The following is a 14,134-nucleotide window of genomic DNA, read 5'->3' as shown; positions in this document are numbered from 1 at the left end:
GACCACCGCCGACAAATGAAATGACCCGCTGTAAAACAGGGCAGCGAATTTAACACATTTTTATTGATTAGCATTCAGGATGTGTATCCAAGTCAATAAATTGGATATCTGCTTTAGTTTTCAAGAGCTAAGAAGTTATCAGAAATAAGAACAGCACAACGGGGAACGGTCAATTGTGTGTGTGTGTATGTATTTATATATATATATGACTCTTAACAATTCCATTGCAGTCATTCCAATGGATATAATCACCTATACGTTTTCCTGTTTTCAATTCAGAATTCAGGTTGTCATAATGTACACAGACATTTTAAGGCAACAGAAGTTTGCTCTTTATTTAGACTACATTTATGACAAACCCTGTGCGCCGCCCATGTCCTGTCTACCAATCCCTCCACACACACCTCTCTCAATAAATATGCACCCATAATTCATTGGGCTTTCAAACGGTCTGTCACTCTTCTTCAACCAATAGTCTCCTCCCATGGCCTCTTCTTACCACCGGTTGCCGGGGATGCTTGTTTTGCTTTGGCTGACTTGGTTGTTGCTGCTGCTGCTGCAATGGATGGTGTCGACTGCTGTAGAGGGTTGTGAGTGAAGGTCTGTCTCAATGGACCTGGTTGAAGAGCAAAAATATTAGGCTAAATAAAAATCCACGACCGTATTCACAGAGAAACAAAAGCATATATCGAAATGTATCAAAAAGGATGTTAAAACATTCCATTTAGGAGTAAAAACACAGTAACGGTAAACATGGTTGATCCTAAGAAAGGTGTTGTGGTAAAAAGGCACCTGTGTACTTACCTTTTGATGCAATATCCAGGTGGTTCTTGATCCTCCTCTCCCTCTCCTCCAACTGCTGGGCAAGCTGAGCATTCTTCCAGCCTATAGGAGGGACAGATGACCACGTTTTAAAAAAGGGGGGGAAAGACAATGTGTGTGAGAGTGAAAAGAAATGAAGGGGGAGAAAGAAGAGGAAAAAAGCTAATCCAACCACGAAAGAGAATCCTATTTTGACAGGTGACTCCATGACACATCCCCATCAGTCCCACCACCACACCCACCCTTCTTGATGGTCTCGAAGAAGCCGTCGTTCTGGGGCAGGGCGGAGGTAGGGTGTTCGATCCTCTCTGGGATCCTCAGCTTCTGTCTGACCAGGGGGTGTTTGAGCAGGGCCACCTGGGCCAGGGAGAAGCAGTTGGACGTCATCCAGTACGTAAACACCGCCTGGGGGGGGGGGGGCAGAGAGGAGAGGAACATGTATGTCAATCAACCAATCAAATTAAATTAAATGTATTTATAAAGCCCTTTTTACATCTGCAGTTGTCATAAAGTGCTTTAATAGTAATCCCCTGGCCTAGACCACAAAAAGCAAGGAGAGGTGAAAGCAGAGGCATGTTTGTGAGATCACCCGACTAGCTATGATGCACAGTGAACCTGCTGGTGTTTTACCTCAATGAGACTAACCTGGATAAATAAAGGTTGAATAACAAAAGTAGGCCGGTGTTTTTGAAAACCTGTTATGATATTGAGATTGAAAGCGCAAACGTGAGATTAGAAGACTGGTTCCATGATGCTCAGTCAGACAGACACATTGACCCTATTGCTTTTTTGACCCCAATGAGACTAACCTGGATAAATCAAGGTTGAATAACAATTAAATGAACAAGCGTATCCAGGGCTACTAAATACATGTTATTGTTTGTAGAGGATGTGATGTAATATTATGATATTGCCACAGGGGGGAGCGAGCGAGAGCGTACAGGCCTTCATGGGTCAAATGTTGAACCCGTTCCCGAAATAGACCTGGGCCTTTTCCACCTGGACCCAGTATATCATTTATTTATTTTTTTACACATATACATACATATATACACTGCTCAAAACAAAGGGAACACTAAAATAACACATCCTAGATCTGAACGAATGAAATATTCTTATTAAATACTTTTTTCTTGACATAGATGAATGTGCTGACAACAAAACCACACAAAAATGATCAATGGAAATCAAATTTATCAACCCATGGAGGTCTGGATTTGGAGTCACACTCAAAATTCAAGTGGAAAACCACACTATAGGCTGATCCAACTTTGATGTAATGTCCTTAAAACAAGTCAACATGAGGCTCAGTAGTGTGTGTGGCCTCCACGTGCCTGTATGACCTCCCTACAACGCCTGGGCATGCTCCTGATGAGGTGGCGGATGGTCTCCTGAGGGATCTCCTCCCAGACCTGGACTAAAGCATCCGCCAACTCCTGGACAGTCTGTGGTGCAACGTGGCGTTGGTGGATGGAGCAAGACATGATGTCCCAGATGTGCTCAATTGGATTCAGGTCTGGGGAACGGGCAGGCCAGTCCATAGCATCAATGCCTTCCTCTTGCAGGAACTGCTGACACACTCCAGCCACATGAGGTCTAGCATTGTCTTGCATTAGGAGGAACCCAGGGCCAACCGCACCAGCATATGGTCTCACAAGGGGTCAGAGGATCTCATCTCGGTACCTAATGGCAGTCAGGCTACCTCTGGCGAGCACATGGAGGGCTGTGCGGCCCCCCAAAGAAATGCCACCCCACACTATGACTGACTCACCGCCAAACCGGTCATGCTGGAGGATGTTGCAGGCAGCAGAACGTTCTCCACGGCGTCTCCAGACTCTGTCACGTCTGTCACATGTGCTCAGTGTGAACCTGCTTTCATCTGTGAAGAGCACAGGGCGCCAGTGGCGAATTTGCCAATTTTGGTGTTTTCTGGCAAATGCCAAATGTCCTGCACGGTGTTGGGCTGTAAGCACAACCCCCACCTGTGGACGTCGGGCCCTCATACCACCCTCATGGAGTCTGTTTCTGTCCGTTTGAGCAGACACATGCACATTTGTGGCCTGCTGGAGGTCATTTTGCAGCAATCTGGCAGTGCTCCACCTTGCACAAAGGCAGAGGTAGCGGTTCTGCTGCTGGGTTGTTGCCCTCCTACGGCCTCCTCCACAACTCCTGATGTACTGGCCTGTCTCCTGGTAGCGCCTCCATGCTCTGGACACTACGCTGACAGACACAACAAACCTTCTTGCCACAGCTCGCACTGATGTGCCATCCTGGATGAGCTGCACTACCTGAGCCACTTGTGTGGGTTGTAGACTCCGTCTCATGCTACCACTAGAATGAAAGCACCGCCAGCATTCAAAAGTGACCAAAACATCAGCCAGGAAGCATAGGAACTGAGAAGTGGTCTGTGGTCCCCACCTGCAGAACCACTCCTTTATTGGGGGTGTCTTGCTAATTGCCTATAATTTCCACCCGTTGTCTATTCCATTTGCACAACAGCATGTGAAATTTATTGTCAATCAGTGTTGCTTCCTAAGTGGACAGTTTGATTTTACACAAGTGTGATTGACTTGGAGTTACATTGTGTTGTTTACTTGTTCCCTTTTTTTTTTGAGCAGTGTATTATAATTAATATAGAGACCCACTTCCGAACGGTCCAAAAGACAACTACACCCGTTCTGTAAAGACCTGGTCGGATCCAGGCCTGGTCCGAGTGAGTGAAGCAGCAGAAAAGGCTATTTTTAAGCTACTTTATTAACTGGAGCAGATAAAGTGCGAGGGAGAGGAGATAGAGAGAGGTGCCGCTCTAGCAGGGACTGTGCTGTGTGTGTAGGCTACAGAGAGACAGAGAGAGACAGAGAGAGAGAGAGAGAGAGAGAGAGAGAGAGAGAGAGAGAGAGAGTGTGCGAGAGACTGACCGTGGGGAAGTTAATGGTGAGAGGGAGGATGACGAAGGGCATGATTCTGAACACTGTCTTCATGGCTTTCAGGTTAGGGTTGTCCACACCAGACTCTGCCCCCAGCTGAGGAGAAGACAGGCAAACAGACAACAGGTAGGTGTTATTTAGGCTCAATACTGTTATTCCAATGTAAATACAATGTAATCAGTGACAATATTATTCATATTTTTGCGTGATTCAATAAAACATTTTTTTTTAATTGTCAATTTGATTGTCCATTTTATTAATTAAAATCAAGACAGCTTATTTTTCAGGGTCAATACAGCTCGCCTCTAAAATCATCAACTGACCACTAGAAAATACTTTCCTAGTAGACGCGGCAACACCATTACCATACCTCCAGTATAGCGAACATGGTCCCGGTCACAGCAATGGGGAGAATGTAGAAAGGGTCTGCTGCTGTGAGGTCTAAGAACCACAAGCAACCTCCTGTCTGCATACTGGGGACAGGGAGGTAGGACATCTTTCTGAGAGCGATGAAGAAGGAGATGAAGACTGGAGTCTGGAAAGGAGGAGAGGGAGATAGAGAGAGGGGGGAGGTAGTGACAGAGAGGTGTAAAAACATTGACAAAGCATAAAACATTAAGGAGATACTATAGATACCTGGGAGAGAGAGACAGAGAGTCAGAGAAAGAGAGTCAGAGAGAGTCAGAGAGAGAGACAGAGAGTGAGTCAGAGAGGGTAGTGACAGAGAGGTGTAAAAACATTGACAAAGCATAAAACATTGAGGAGATACTATAGATACCTGGGAGAGAGAGATGGGGAGCGAGAGAGACGGGGAGAGAGAGAGAGACGGAGAGAGAGAGAGAGAGATGAGAGAGATGGAGAGAGATGAGAGAGAGACGGAGAGAGAGAGATGAGAGAGATGGAGAGAGATGAGAGAGACGGAGAGAGAGAGAGAGATGGAGAGAGATGAGAGAGAGATGGAGAGAGATGAGAGAGAGACGGAGAGAGAGAGAGAGATGGAGAGAGAGAGAGAGAGATGGAGAGAGATGAGAGAGACGGGGAGAGAGAGAGAGACGGAGAGAGAGAGAGATGGAGAGAGATGGAGAGAGAGAGCGCGAGCGAGAGAGACAGAGCGCTGTAATTTACCTGCACCAAAGGGACAAGGAAGCCACGGAGAGGGTTGACGTCATGTTTCTTCTGGAACATGGTCAGGTCAGAGTACGCCTTAGCAACTAGGAGACACACAGACATATTACCTTGAAACTGAGGGAGACATCACACACTAAAACTGATACTGAGTTGCAATGTAACATGAACGAGGAGTTACATAGTGGATAAATGTAGAGGGATGATCCAGATGAGTCATGAAATGGAAATGAGTTAAGCAGGAAAGAAAGAAAGAGAGAAAACTAACAGTCGAACTTGTTTCCACTCTGTTTGGCCTCGTTCATCTTGTTGGTGAGTTTAGTCATCTCTGGCATAACGTTGTTCAGCTTGGCCGCCTCCCTCTGACCCTTCACGATGACCGGGAACACCATGATGCGAGCCAGCACTGTGCCTGGGGTGTGTGTGTTTTAGTGTGTTTGTAGGAGAGAAACAGAAATGGACATAAAAAAACTCAGAATAGATAGAAGTCTGGTGACTTTAATAAGCTAGACAGGCTGAGGCAAACCACAGTGAGAGTTCTGATGATGAGGCTGCCTCACCTACAACAATGGCTCCCCACCACGGCATCCCAATGTCCACATGCATGAACTCCAGTAGGTTCTGGACCAGGCCAACAGGAGTGGCGCTCCCCAGGCCCAGCTCTGATAGGCTCAGCTCTGCTCCCACCCCCTGCAGAATATCCACTGCGGTTGGTGCAGCCTCTAACACCTGCTCGGCGATTGGCTCTGTGGTAATAGAGGCGGGGTCAACGACGACAGGGCTGGCAATGGATGCTTCCAGCACTGGAGTTGCCGTAGGAATACTTTCACTTGGGACCTGAAAATATAACATAGCTTTTATTTTATATGGTGGTGATCATCTCTTTCACACACCAGGTGGAAGGATGTCCAAAAGGGACAGGACAAACTATTATCCCAGAGGAAGTGTCTTAGAGTTTGACCAAATGTACCAACTTTCCAGGCAATTGATCAAGGTGTAATAACCAGAGCATCCTCTGGTGTAATGTTCTAAAATACTTCACTTGGCTGTTCCTGCCTGACTACATTGCAGACGCCTGCCAGATCTCACAATGCTTGAATAAAGGGTTTAACCTATCAGCTTTCCACATCGTATGATATAGCAATATGGTGCCCAACTGCAGTCAATGACGTTGCACACAAACCCATTGGATGACGTAACGCAACGTCTGTAATGTAGTCAGGTGGGAAAGCCAACACTGTGCTGTACATTGACACCGACTCACCTGTGAGCTGTTGTGCCTGACGGACACAGCGCTGACCAATAATAACCGTCCATTGTGACGTCGACCGAGAACAGCTCTAGTTGTAGGACTCCTGCACTCTATTACTGTGTGAAGATGGGATCTCTGTAGAAACCTCTGTTTAGGAGGGGGGCACAATAACATGAATGGCCTACAATGAACTACAGTACATGAACAACAATCGCATGTTTACAACCCTCAGATGAAGATACACCACCACCTCCTGGTCCACTTTACCGTGTGGCTCATTGCAGGATAGGTTGACTTTGACAATGCAACAGCAATTGCAACAGAGTCAATAGACCGAGCGTTACATATTTCTAGCTATGAGAGCTGTATTGTGGTTTGTTTCAATAGTCTTGACGGAATGATCACCATAATCACAAATCTCAAGAAATATGTTGACTTGGGGGCTGAGGAAGGCTCATACACAACGTTATTGTTTTCTTGTCATATACATGTTCACAAGGCTGTATCATTCATAGAAAGCGAACGTTAGCGTTCCCATTTCAGCCGGTAACAAGCTAACTTTAGCTACCAGCTAACTAGTTAGCATGTCATAATTGACTGTCTGGACATGTCAAATTGTGTATGTAGACAGGTGACCCGATCAACTATCAACAATGATGTAAGCATACATGCGAACAATCATATTCCCCGATTCCTGTGTGTAGCATGTAGCTAGATGTTGATACAAATGTTAAGTCACTTGCTAGCTAACGTTAGCTGGACATTGTCAAAGTCACAGACATGCGCTTGGCGTGCTGTTTAGAATCGCTGTTACTGCTTAACGCCAGACAAACACACGAATTCAAGAGCACAAGTCAAACCTGGTTCCATCTCTCTGTAAATGAAGGGTTGCCTGCACTTGATATTCCACTTTGTCTTAAAAAACATCTCGTTAGACAACCGGGAGTCACTCCACTCCTGATCGCAGCCATGTTGGAATTGTTCGTAAAAAAAAAAAAGTTTGTACGGAAAGCGTACATGGTCTTACCAAGTTCGTATTATCCTTAAACGCATTTTAATATAAATTAAAACTAGCTAGTAGACTTATATTTTATTCACACAAAACCTATGTAGGCCGATATGAATCTTACTGTTAAAGGGGCAATCAGCAGTAGATACATCCATTTTTGGACTTGTACATTAATGAAATGTACCCATTGATTCTTGAGAATATAACCTATAAATGCCGCATGAGCTTATTTCAACTGTGGTAGCCCATCAGAACCCAAGAGGCTACATTACTTTGTTTTCTATCATCTGTCCAAAAAACTATTATCAAGACTGTTTTTAATCTGTAATGGTCCTGTGTTGTATAAGGTTAGGATTGACATCTTTCATTGTTATAAACTATGACCCTTACTTATAAACCCTTATAAAGGGTAGTGTTACCAATAAAGGACCAGGGAAGATAACCCGATTATTTACTACTTTGACATTTTGTTTCAAGCATAATCTGGAATCTACACTGAGGTGGAGTAATAGTGAAATTGAGAGATATTCAGTGTGGCCAGATTCTAGGCTAGTTAGTATACTGTACTACTAGTGTTGGGAATTGTCTTATTCTTATGTGTAGAATCAAAGATGAAATGATGCAATTGGACAATGGTGTAAAGGCAGAAAGAAAAGGTTTAATTTGGAAGCACACACCATGTCTGAAGACAGCAGAGATGACATCAACTTTTATCCCTTCACAGCGCAGTCAGTAAAATCAGCAATGTGGTCATGGTAAGATAGTCTTCAGTAACACACAACACTAAGGAACATTCCAGACTCTCAAAAAGAGATGACAGAGCTGAGAAACAAGACTAACATTTAATTACTGCTATTTAATCGATACTCAAGAGTGATTACATAAATCTTCAACCTCTAACGTTCCTCAGACTCATTTTCAGAGTCTTGAAAGTGGGCCTGTCATTTTTATTCTCCTTCCAGCAGTCCAACATGATATTGTACATGTCTTGGGAACAGTAGGGGTCAACAGGGCAAGGCATCCTGTACCCATCGGGAACCATCCGTTTCACCTGGGTGTCGTTCATGTCTGAAACAATAAGATGAACTAGTTACAGTGTAATGCAACTGATCTCAGACAGTAAAACAATCAAAACTGGGGAATGTAGCACAGCGTAAAAAGAGTAGATAGAAACTGCACCCGCCCATTCAGGTCAGAGTTTTTTGTGGTCTGAAGGGAGAACACGCATGTTTCGGATGACTTTTTATTGTCGACAGTACCACGAATGTCTGAATGTTGTGCGCGCGTATCGAAATGTAAGTTGCATGGGGGGTTTATTGGGTGTTTTACATGCAGTGTAATAATAGATCATTACCACTAATTACTTACTGTTACTTTGATAACTTTCAGACATATGTTCTACTTTATGGCTGTTCCTATTCTTTAATGTTAGAGTTGCCAATACTGCTTTGCCTTTTGTTTACTGTATGAGGTATTATTCCGTACTGCCAGAAGTGTTATTGCATTGGTTGCACAAGTACTTTTGCAGAAGTGGTTTACTTGTTGTATTGGTAAACATAGTCTTTCACATGCATACGCTCCCACAGCATTTTCCATAGAAGGCTACGCTTATATGACCAGATTGAGATGGCAGCCCAAGTGGCTTCTGGGATGGCTTATCATTAAAGGGGTTTTATTGAGCTGCCATGCGTGAGCTTCTAGAGTCATCCCAGACAGTTCTTGGAGCTTGCTCATGCACAGAGTAATTTACCAACCTGTGGCGCCAGGGCAGATCTGATAAGGTCTCAGCCTGGCAAATTCTCACACAAGGCTGGAGAGAGAGGGTGCTCTAAATATTGACCCTTTGTCAATCCAAGTCATTGGTTTCTCTCGCTCTCTCCAAGAGGTGAGTGTTTAAGTTTATGTTTATATTGATGCTGTGTTTATAGCCCTTTATTAGACATGTTCATGTACATACATGTACATTGCATAGTTATAACCTTGAACTAATACTGCTTACATGCGTTCATCTCTTTGTCTTATAGAACCACAACAATGAGATTCCAAGTCATTCGGATTTCCACGATCATGTAACATCTTCAAATGGAAACAGCAGTGTCTGTGTTCAGTATGGGCCTCAACATCATGTTCTGACCGGACAGCACTGTGGTGGGCAGAACCAAACCAATCCGTTACAAGTATATAGCGGGTGAGGGCATTCACTGCCGACCGCTCAGATGTGTGAGGGCATACCAGCCAACCACTTTCACGTGGTCCTTCTAGACAGATTTAGTGACCAACAGTTTGTTTTACATGGCCCGTAATCTTCTCTGGATTTAGCAACAAATTGTTTTTACAATAGATGAACGGGAGGAGACAGGTTAAACTCAATATTAGGAAGGTGTTCCTAATGTTTGGTATACCCAGTGTATACTCTTAACTAGAGATGTGGAGTTGAAATCGTAAATATGAAAGTCTTACTTGGATAGGGCATCTTCCCAAAGGTCATGATCTCATACAGCAAGATTCCGAAGGACCACACGTCACACTTGATGGTGAACGTCTCGTTGGCGATGGCCTCAGGAGCCGTCCATCTCAAAGGGAATATCGCTTTCCCTACAGATATATAATACAGGTTGGTCTGATTGCAAAGCATTGGTGGGGCTTGTAAGACCCTGGAAAGGCCAAAGTCAGCCACTTTGTAGACGTTGTTCTCGCCAACCAGCACATTCCTGGCTGCCAGGTCCCTGTGGATGTATTTCTTCATCTCCAGATAAGCCATCCCAGAAGCCACTTGGGCTGCCATCTCAATCTGGTCATTTAAATGTAGCCTTCCAACCCTGACCTCTGTGGAACAGGGAACAGGGCACAATGATGAGATGATAAAATGACATGATGGGTAGAATTTTCACATTCAAAATTGGAAAGGAACCGGTGGAAGTATGAAAACTCATATTTTAACTGTTGGTACACAAAAATGTTTGAAAAGTTCTACACTTGAAAATGTCCTATTGTTTGTGTACCATATTTGAGAGAGGTTTAAAGTACGGCAGGAGTTTTACTGGCCATGTGACCTGATCACTATAACATAGCATCCAGGACCTCTATACCAGGCGGTGTCAGAGGAAGGTCCATAAAATTGTCAAAGACTCCAGTCGCCCAGTTCTCTCTGCTACCGCACGGCAAGCGGTACCGGAGTGCCAAGTCTACATCCAAAAGGCTCCTTAACAGCTTCTACTCCCAAACCATAAGACTGCTGAACAATTAATCAAACGGCCACCCGGACTATTTACATTGACTCTCCCCCTTTGTTCTTTGTTTTTACACTGCTGCTACTCGCTGTTTATTATCTATGCATAGTCACTTTGCCCCTACCTACATGTACAAATTACCTCAACTAACCTGTACCCCGCACATTGACGCGGTACCGGTACCCCCTGGGCTCCCGAGTGGTGCAGAGGTCTAAGGCCCTGCATCTCAGTGCAAGAGGCGTCACTATAGTACCTGGTTCGAATCCAGGCTGTATCACATCCGGCCGTGATTGGGAGTCCCATAGGGCAGCGCACAATTGGCCCAGCGCCGTCTGGGTTTGGCCGGAGTAGGCCGTCATTGTAAATAAGAATTTGTTCTTAACTGACTTGCCTTGTTAAATAAAATATAGCATCGTTATTTTATTGTGTTACTTTTTATTAAATGTTTTACTTTACTTAGTAAATATCTTAACTCTATTCCTTGAACTGCATTGTTGGCTAAGGACTTGTAAGTAAGCAATTAACGGTAAGGTTTACACCTGTTGTATTCGGCAAATGAAATTTGATTTGATAGAAACTTATAGACTACAACCCTTAGATTTTTCTGACGGGATAATATGTCATATAATTAGGAAAAACTCCTGGGCGTGTACTGCAGGGCTTGGCTGGTTCATATACGACAGTGTACTCTTACTCAGGTAATCCAGCAGACTTCCGTTCTTCATTAGCTCAGTGATGATGTAGATGGGTTCTTCAGTGCAGACAGCCAAGAGCTGGATGAGGTTAGGATGCTCCATAGTCTTCATGATCTGGGCCTCTTTTAGGAAGTCCCGAGGGGCCATGGTGCCTATGAGAGGAAATGAGGGAAAGAAGGTTGTTTATTTATTTATTTTGTAGATTTTTTTTTAAGGAACTCAGGCTTTCAACTTACTCTTGAAAGCTGTAATAGTAGAAAACACAAGGTGCAATTTTGAAATTAGTAGTGCATCAGCAGTTTTCCTCTCGTCAGTCATTGCAGACCTTAGAGAGCCATTTATAACTTGTCAGAAATGTCCAGATCAACTAGCCCATGACAGCTCACCATTTTTAGCCCATTGACTTTGTTGTAATGTTTGAGTCACTCAGATATCACATGAACACACATAAGACATGGCAAAATGTATAGAATTGCAGGAAATAAGGTTTAAACCTGCTTTAAACCTGCTTTAAACCTTCTCTCTGCCAACAAGAGGGGTGTGGCCAGTTTTTTGTCGTCATGGACAGTGCTTGTATCCATAGAAATAGACATAGCACGCGGGGGATGTTTCCCGGTGATGAAGAGGGGGGCCTGTGTAAGGGTCGACGCTGGTAGAGACGAGAAGCAGGTACAGGGAGTGCACATTTAATATCGACGGACATGGAACAGGACAGCGTGTGGACATGAACACATAACGACATTAATGCAGACACAGGAAACAAATGGGGAAGCAGACAGTTATAGAGGGGTCAATCAACAAAGGGAAGGAGTCCAGGTGAGTCCAATGAGCACTATGATGGTGACAGGTGTGCGTAATGAAGGGCAGCCTGGCGCTCGAGAGGGAGGGGGAGTAGGCCTGAGTGAAAATGTTTGGGAATCACTGCTGTAGGTGTTACATTAGGCTAACCAGCTATCTCAAAATTGTGGTAATCATGGCCGGATTATGCAGGGGCCCCACATTGACTAATGTTTGCGTCACTCGGATAGCAAATTAACATTGCCTAAGCGATAGCAAAATCTATATACAGCTGCATATCTGCAAATACAAACAAAGTGCAATGTAGCCATGCCACCTTAATGTACAGTAGAATTAGAGAGTATTACTGATAAATATTAGCAAAATGACAATTGTACAAACAAGGGATTGATATTTTGACATGCAAGCTTTACCTGTCCACAAGTCAGATAGCAAAGACTGCAGCAAAGATACCCGGGCTCGGTTTTTAAAAACTTTTCTAATCGTATTTTGGCAATCAGATTGGATTAAATCTTTGAATTGTTGAAAAAAATTTAACTAGGCAAGTCAGTTAAGAGCAAATTCTTATTTACAATGATGGCCTAATTGTAAAGGCCCCCCGGCCAAACCCTCAACTAACCCGGAAGACGCTGGGCCAATTGTGCGTCGCCCTATGGGACTCCCGATCCCGGCCGGTTGTGATACAGCCCGGCATCAAACTCGGGTCTGTAGTGTCGCCTCTAGCACGCCTCTGTTCCTGGAAGGAGGGAGGGATGTCGATGACACAACAGTGGACCAATCAGACCAACTCCTTGAATTTGGCAGTTGTGTCTAAAAAAATAAAATAAAAATTCTCCAAACATAATTTTTTTTTACCCTCAAGTGTATGTACATTACTGTATTTATACTTGGGATATTGTTTTTCAATGAGAAAAGTACAAAAATAGCTGGAGGGGGTCTTTAAATGTTGGGTTTTTATGTAGTTTACTCATCTCTGTTTCTCTATGACAGTGTAGAAGTAGAAACATGATATTGTGGTATCTGGATCAGAAGGATCCCATCCCATCCCATCCTTTTCCCGAAAATCTGGGAAAAATATCTGATTGATCGGATCCTAGATTGACAAATAGAGGATAATTACAGAATCTAGATCATTCTTATGCAGATTTTGGGAAAAACTTGTCCCAGGTGTTTACCACGTCTAAGGGTCTTCACTGCAACTGGAGTGTTGTTATAGAGGCCTTGATAGACCACTCCAAAGAAACCTTCGCCCAGGCACGTCCCCAGTTTTATAGAGCTGTGGTTAATCTCCCAGGGGTCCGCAGAGACAGTCTGCCTAATCTGTGAAGGGAGACAAGAAAGGCATGCAAAACCAGATTACCAGCAGATCAGACTCCAATTTAAATCACCTAACATACCTTACAACTGTAACCTGTCCTCTGTAGGTTCCATCAGTATACCAACCTCATTATTAAAGGCCCACGTAGTGAAATATCAACTTCAAGATTCTCAAATAATAGTTTCAGTGGAATTATGTTTCATGTGGGTTTAAATTCAAAATCTCAAGGCTGCTTCCTCCCAAAATATAAACAAATAAAACATGCCAAGACATGGCATGGTCTTGCACATTTTAAAAAAAAAAGTGTATTTTTTCTCCCCAATTTCGGGATTACTACTTGTCTCATCACTGCAACTCCCCAACGGGCTCGGGAGAGTCGACGGTCGAGTCATGCGTCCTCTAAAACATGACCCGCCAAGCCGCACTTCTTAACACCCGCCTGCTTTACCCAGAAGCCAGCTGAACCAATGTGTCAGACGAAACGCAGTTCAACTGATGGCCGAGGTCAGCTTGCAGGCGCCCGGCTCGCCACAAGGAGCTGCTAGAGCTCGATGAGCCAAGTAAAGCCCCCCGGCCAAACCCTCCTCTAAACTGGACGATGCTGGGCCAATTGTGCTCCGCCCTATGGGACTGGGATAGAACCCCAGCCTGTAGTGACGCCGCAACACTGCGCTACACCACTCGGGAGGCCCCTTGCACAGATTATTTACAGAATAAGGAAATTAAACTAAAACTTGCAGGGGCCATTACAGGTCCAAGCACTGTAGGTGTGTTTGAAACACTATTGTTTTTGGTATAGTCATTTTTCCCTGTCTGTTGACCACAATAACTTTTCAGAGGAATCACCTACAGTAAGAATGTAATTATTCCCTCCAAGAGTGCGTTCTCAGCCCTCTCCTGTACTCCCTGTTCACCCATGACTGCGTGGCCATGCAAGCCTCCAACTCAATCATCAAGT

The 14,134-nt window shown here is 44.2% G+C and overlaps 2 protein-coding genes across 2 annotated transcripts in view; both read right to left on the bottom strand.

The window, feature by feature from the left end:
• Nucleotides 1–43: 43 nt before the first annotated feature.
• Nucleotides 44–7,121, bottom strand: oxa1l (OXA1L mitochondrial inner membrane protein). The gene is made up of 10 exons (XM_024373557.2): nt 6,987–7,121; nt 6,139–6,273; nt 5,435–5,711; nt 5,143–5,286; nt 4,875–4,960; nt 4,120–4,284; nt 3,741–3,845; nt 1,065–1,227; nt 805–885; nt 44–616 (listed from the first exon to the last, which is right to left on the bottom strand). The coding sequence occupies exons 1-10, from the start codon at nt 7,095–7,097 to the stop codon at nt 465–467; spliced, it is 1,419 nt and encodes a 472-aa protein (XP_024229325.1). The 5' UTR covers nt 7,098–7,121; the 3' UTR covers nt 44–464.
• Nucleotides 7,122–7,773: 652 nt separating this feature from the next.
• Nucleotides 7,774–14,134, bottom strand: part of LOC112214644 (tyrosine-protein kinase FRK) — a 15,650-nt gene continuing 9,289 nt past the window's right edge. The window contains exons 3-6 of the mRNA XM_024373554.2: nt 13,034–13,178; nt 11,060–11,212; nt 9,596–9,961; nt 7,774–8,203 (exon numbers count right to left, since the gene is read on the bottom strand). Coding sequence (XP_024229322.1) covers nt 8,025–8,203; nt 9,596–9,961; nt 11,060–11,212; nt 13,034–13,178 — 843 coding nt within the window. The 3' untranslated portion in view covers nt 7,774–8,024. The remainder of the gene's footprint in view (nt 8,204–9,595; nt 9,962–11,059; nt 11,213–13,033; nt 13,179–14,134) is intronic.

Source organism: Oncorhynchus tshawytscha, linkage group LG09 (assembly GCF_018296145.1).
Source record: "Oncorhynchus tshawytscha isolate Ot180627B linkage group LG09, Otsh_v2.0, whole genome shotgun sequence".
NCBI lineage: Eukaryota > Metazoa > Chordata > Actinopteri > Salmoniformes > Salmonidae > Oncorhynchus > Oncorhynchus tshawytscha.
Note: the sequence above shows the minus strand (reverse complement) of the source record. Positions and strands in the feature narration are given on the sequence as shown.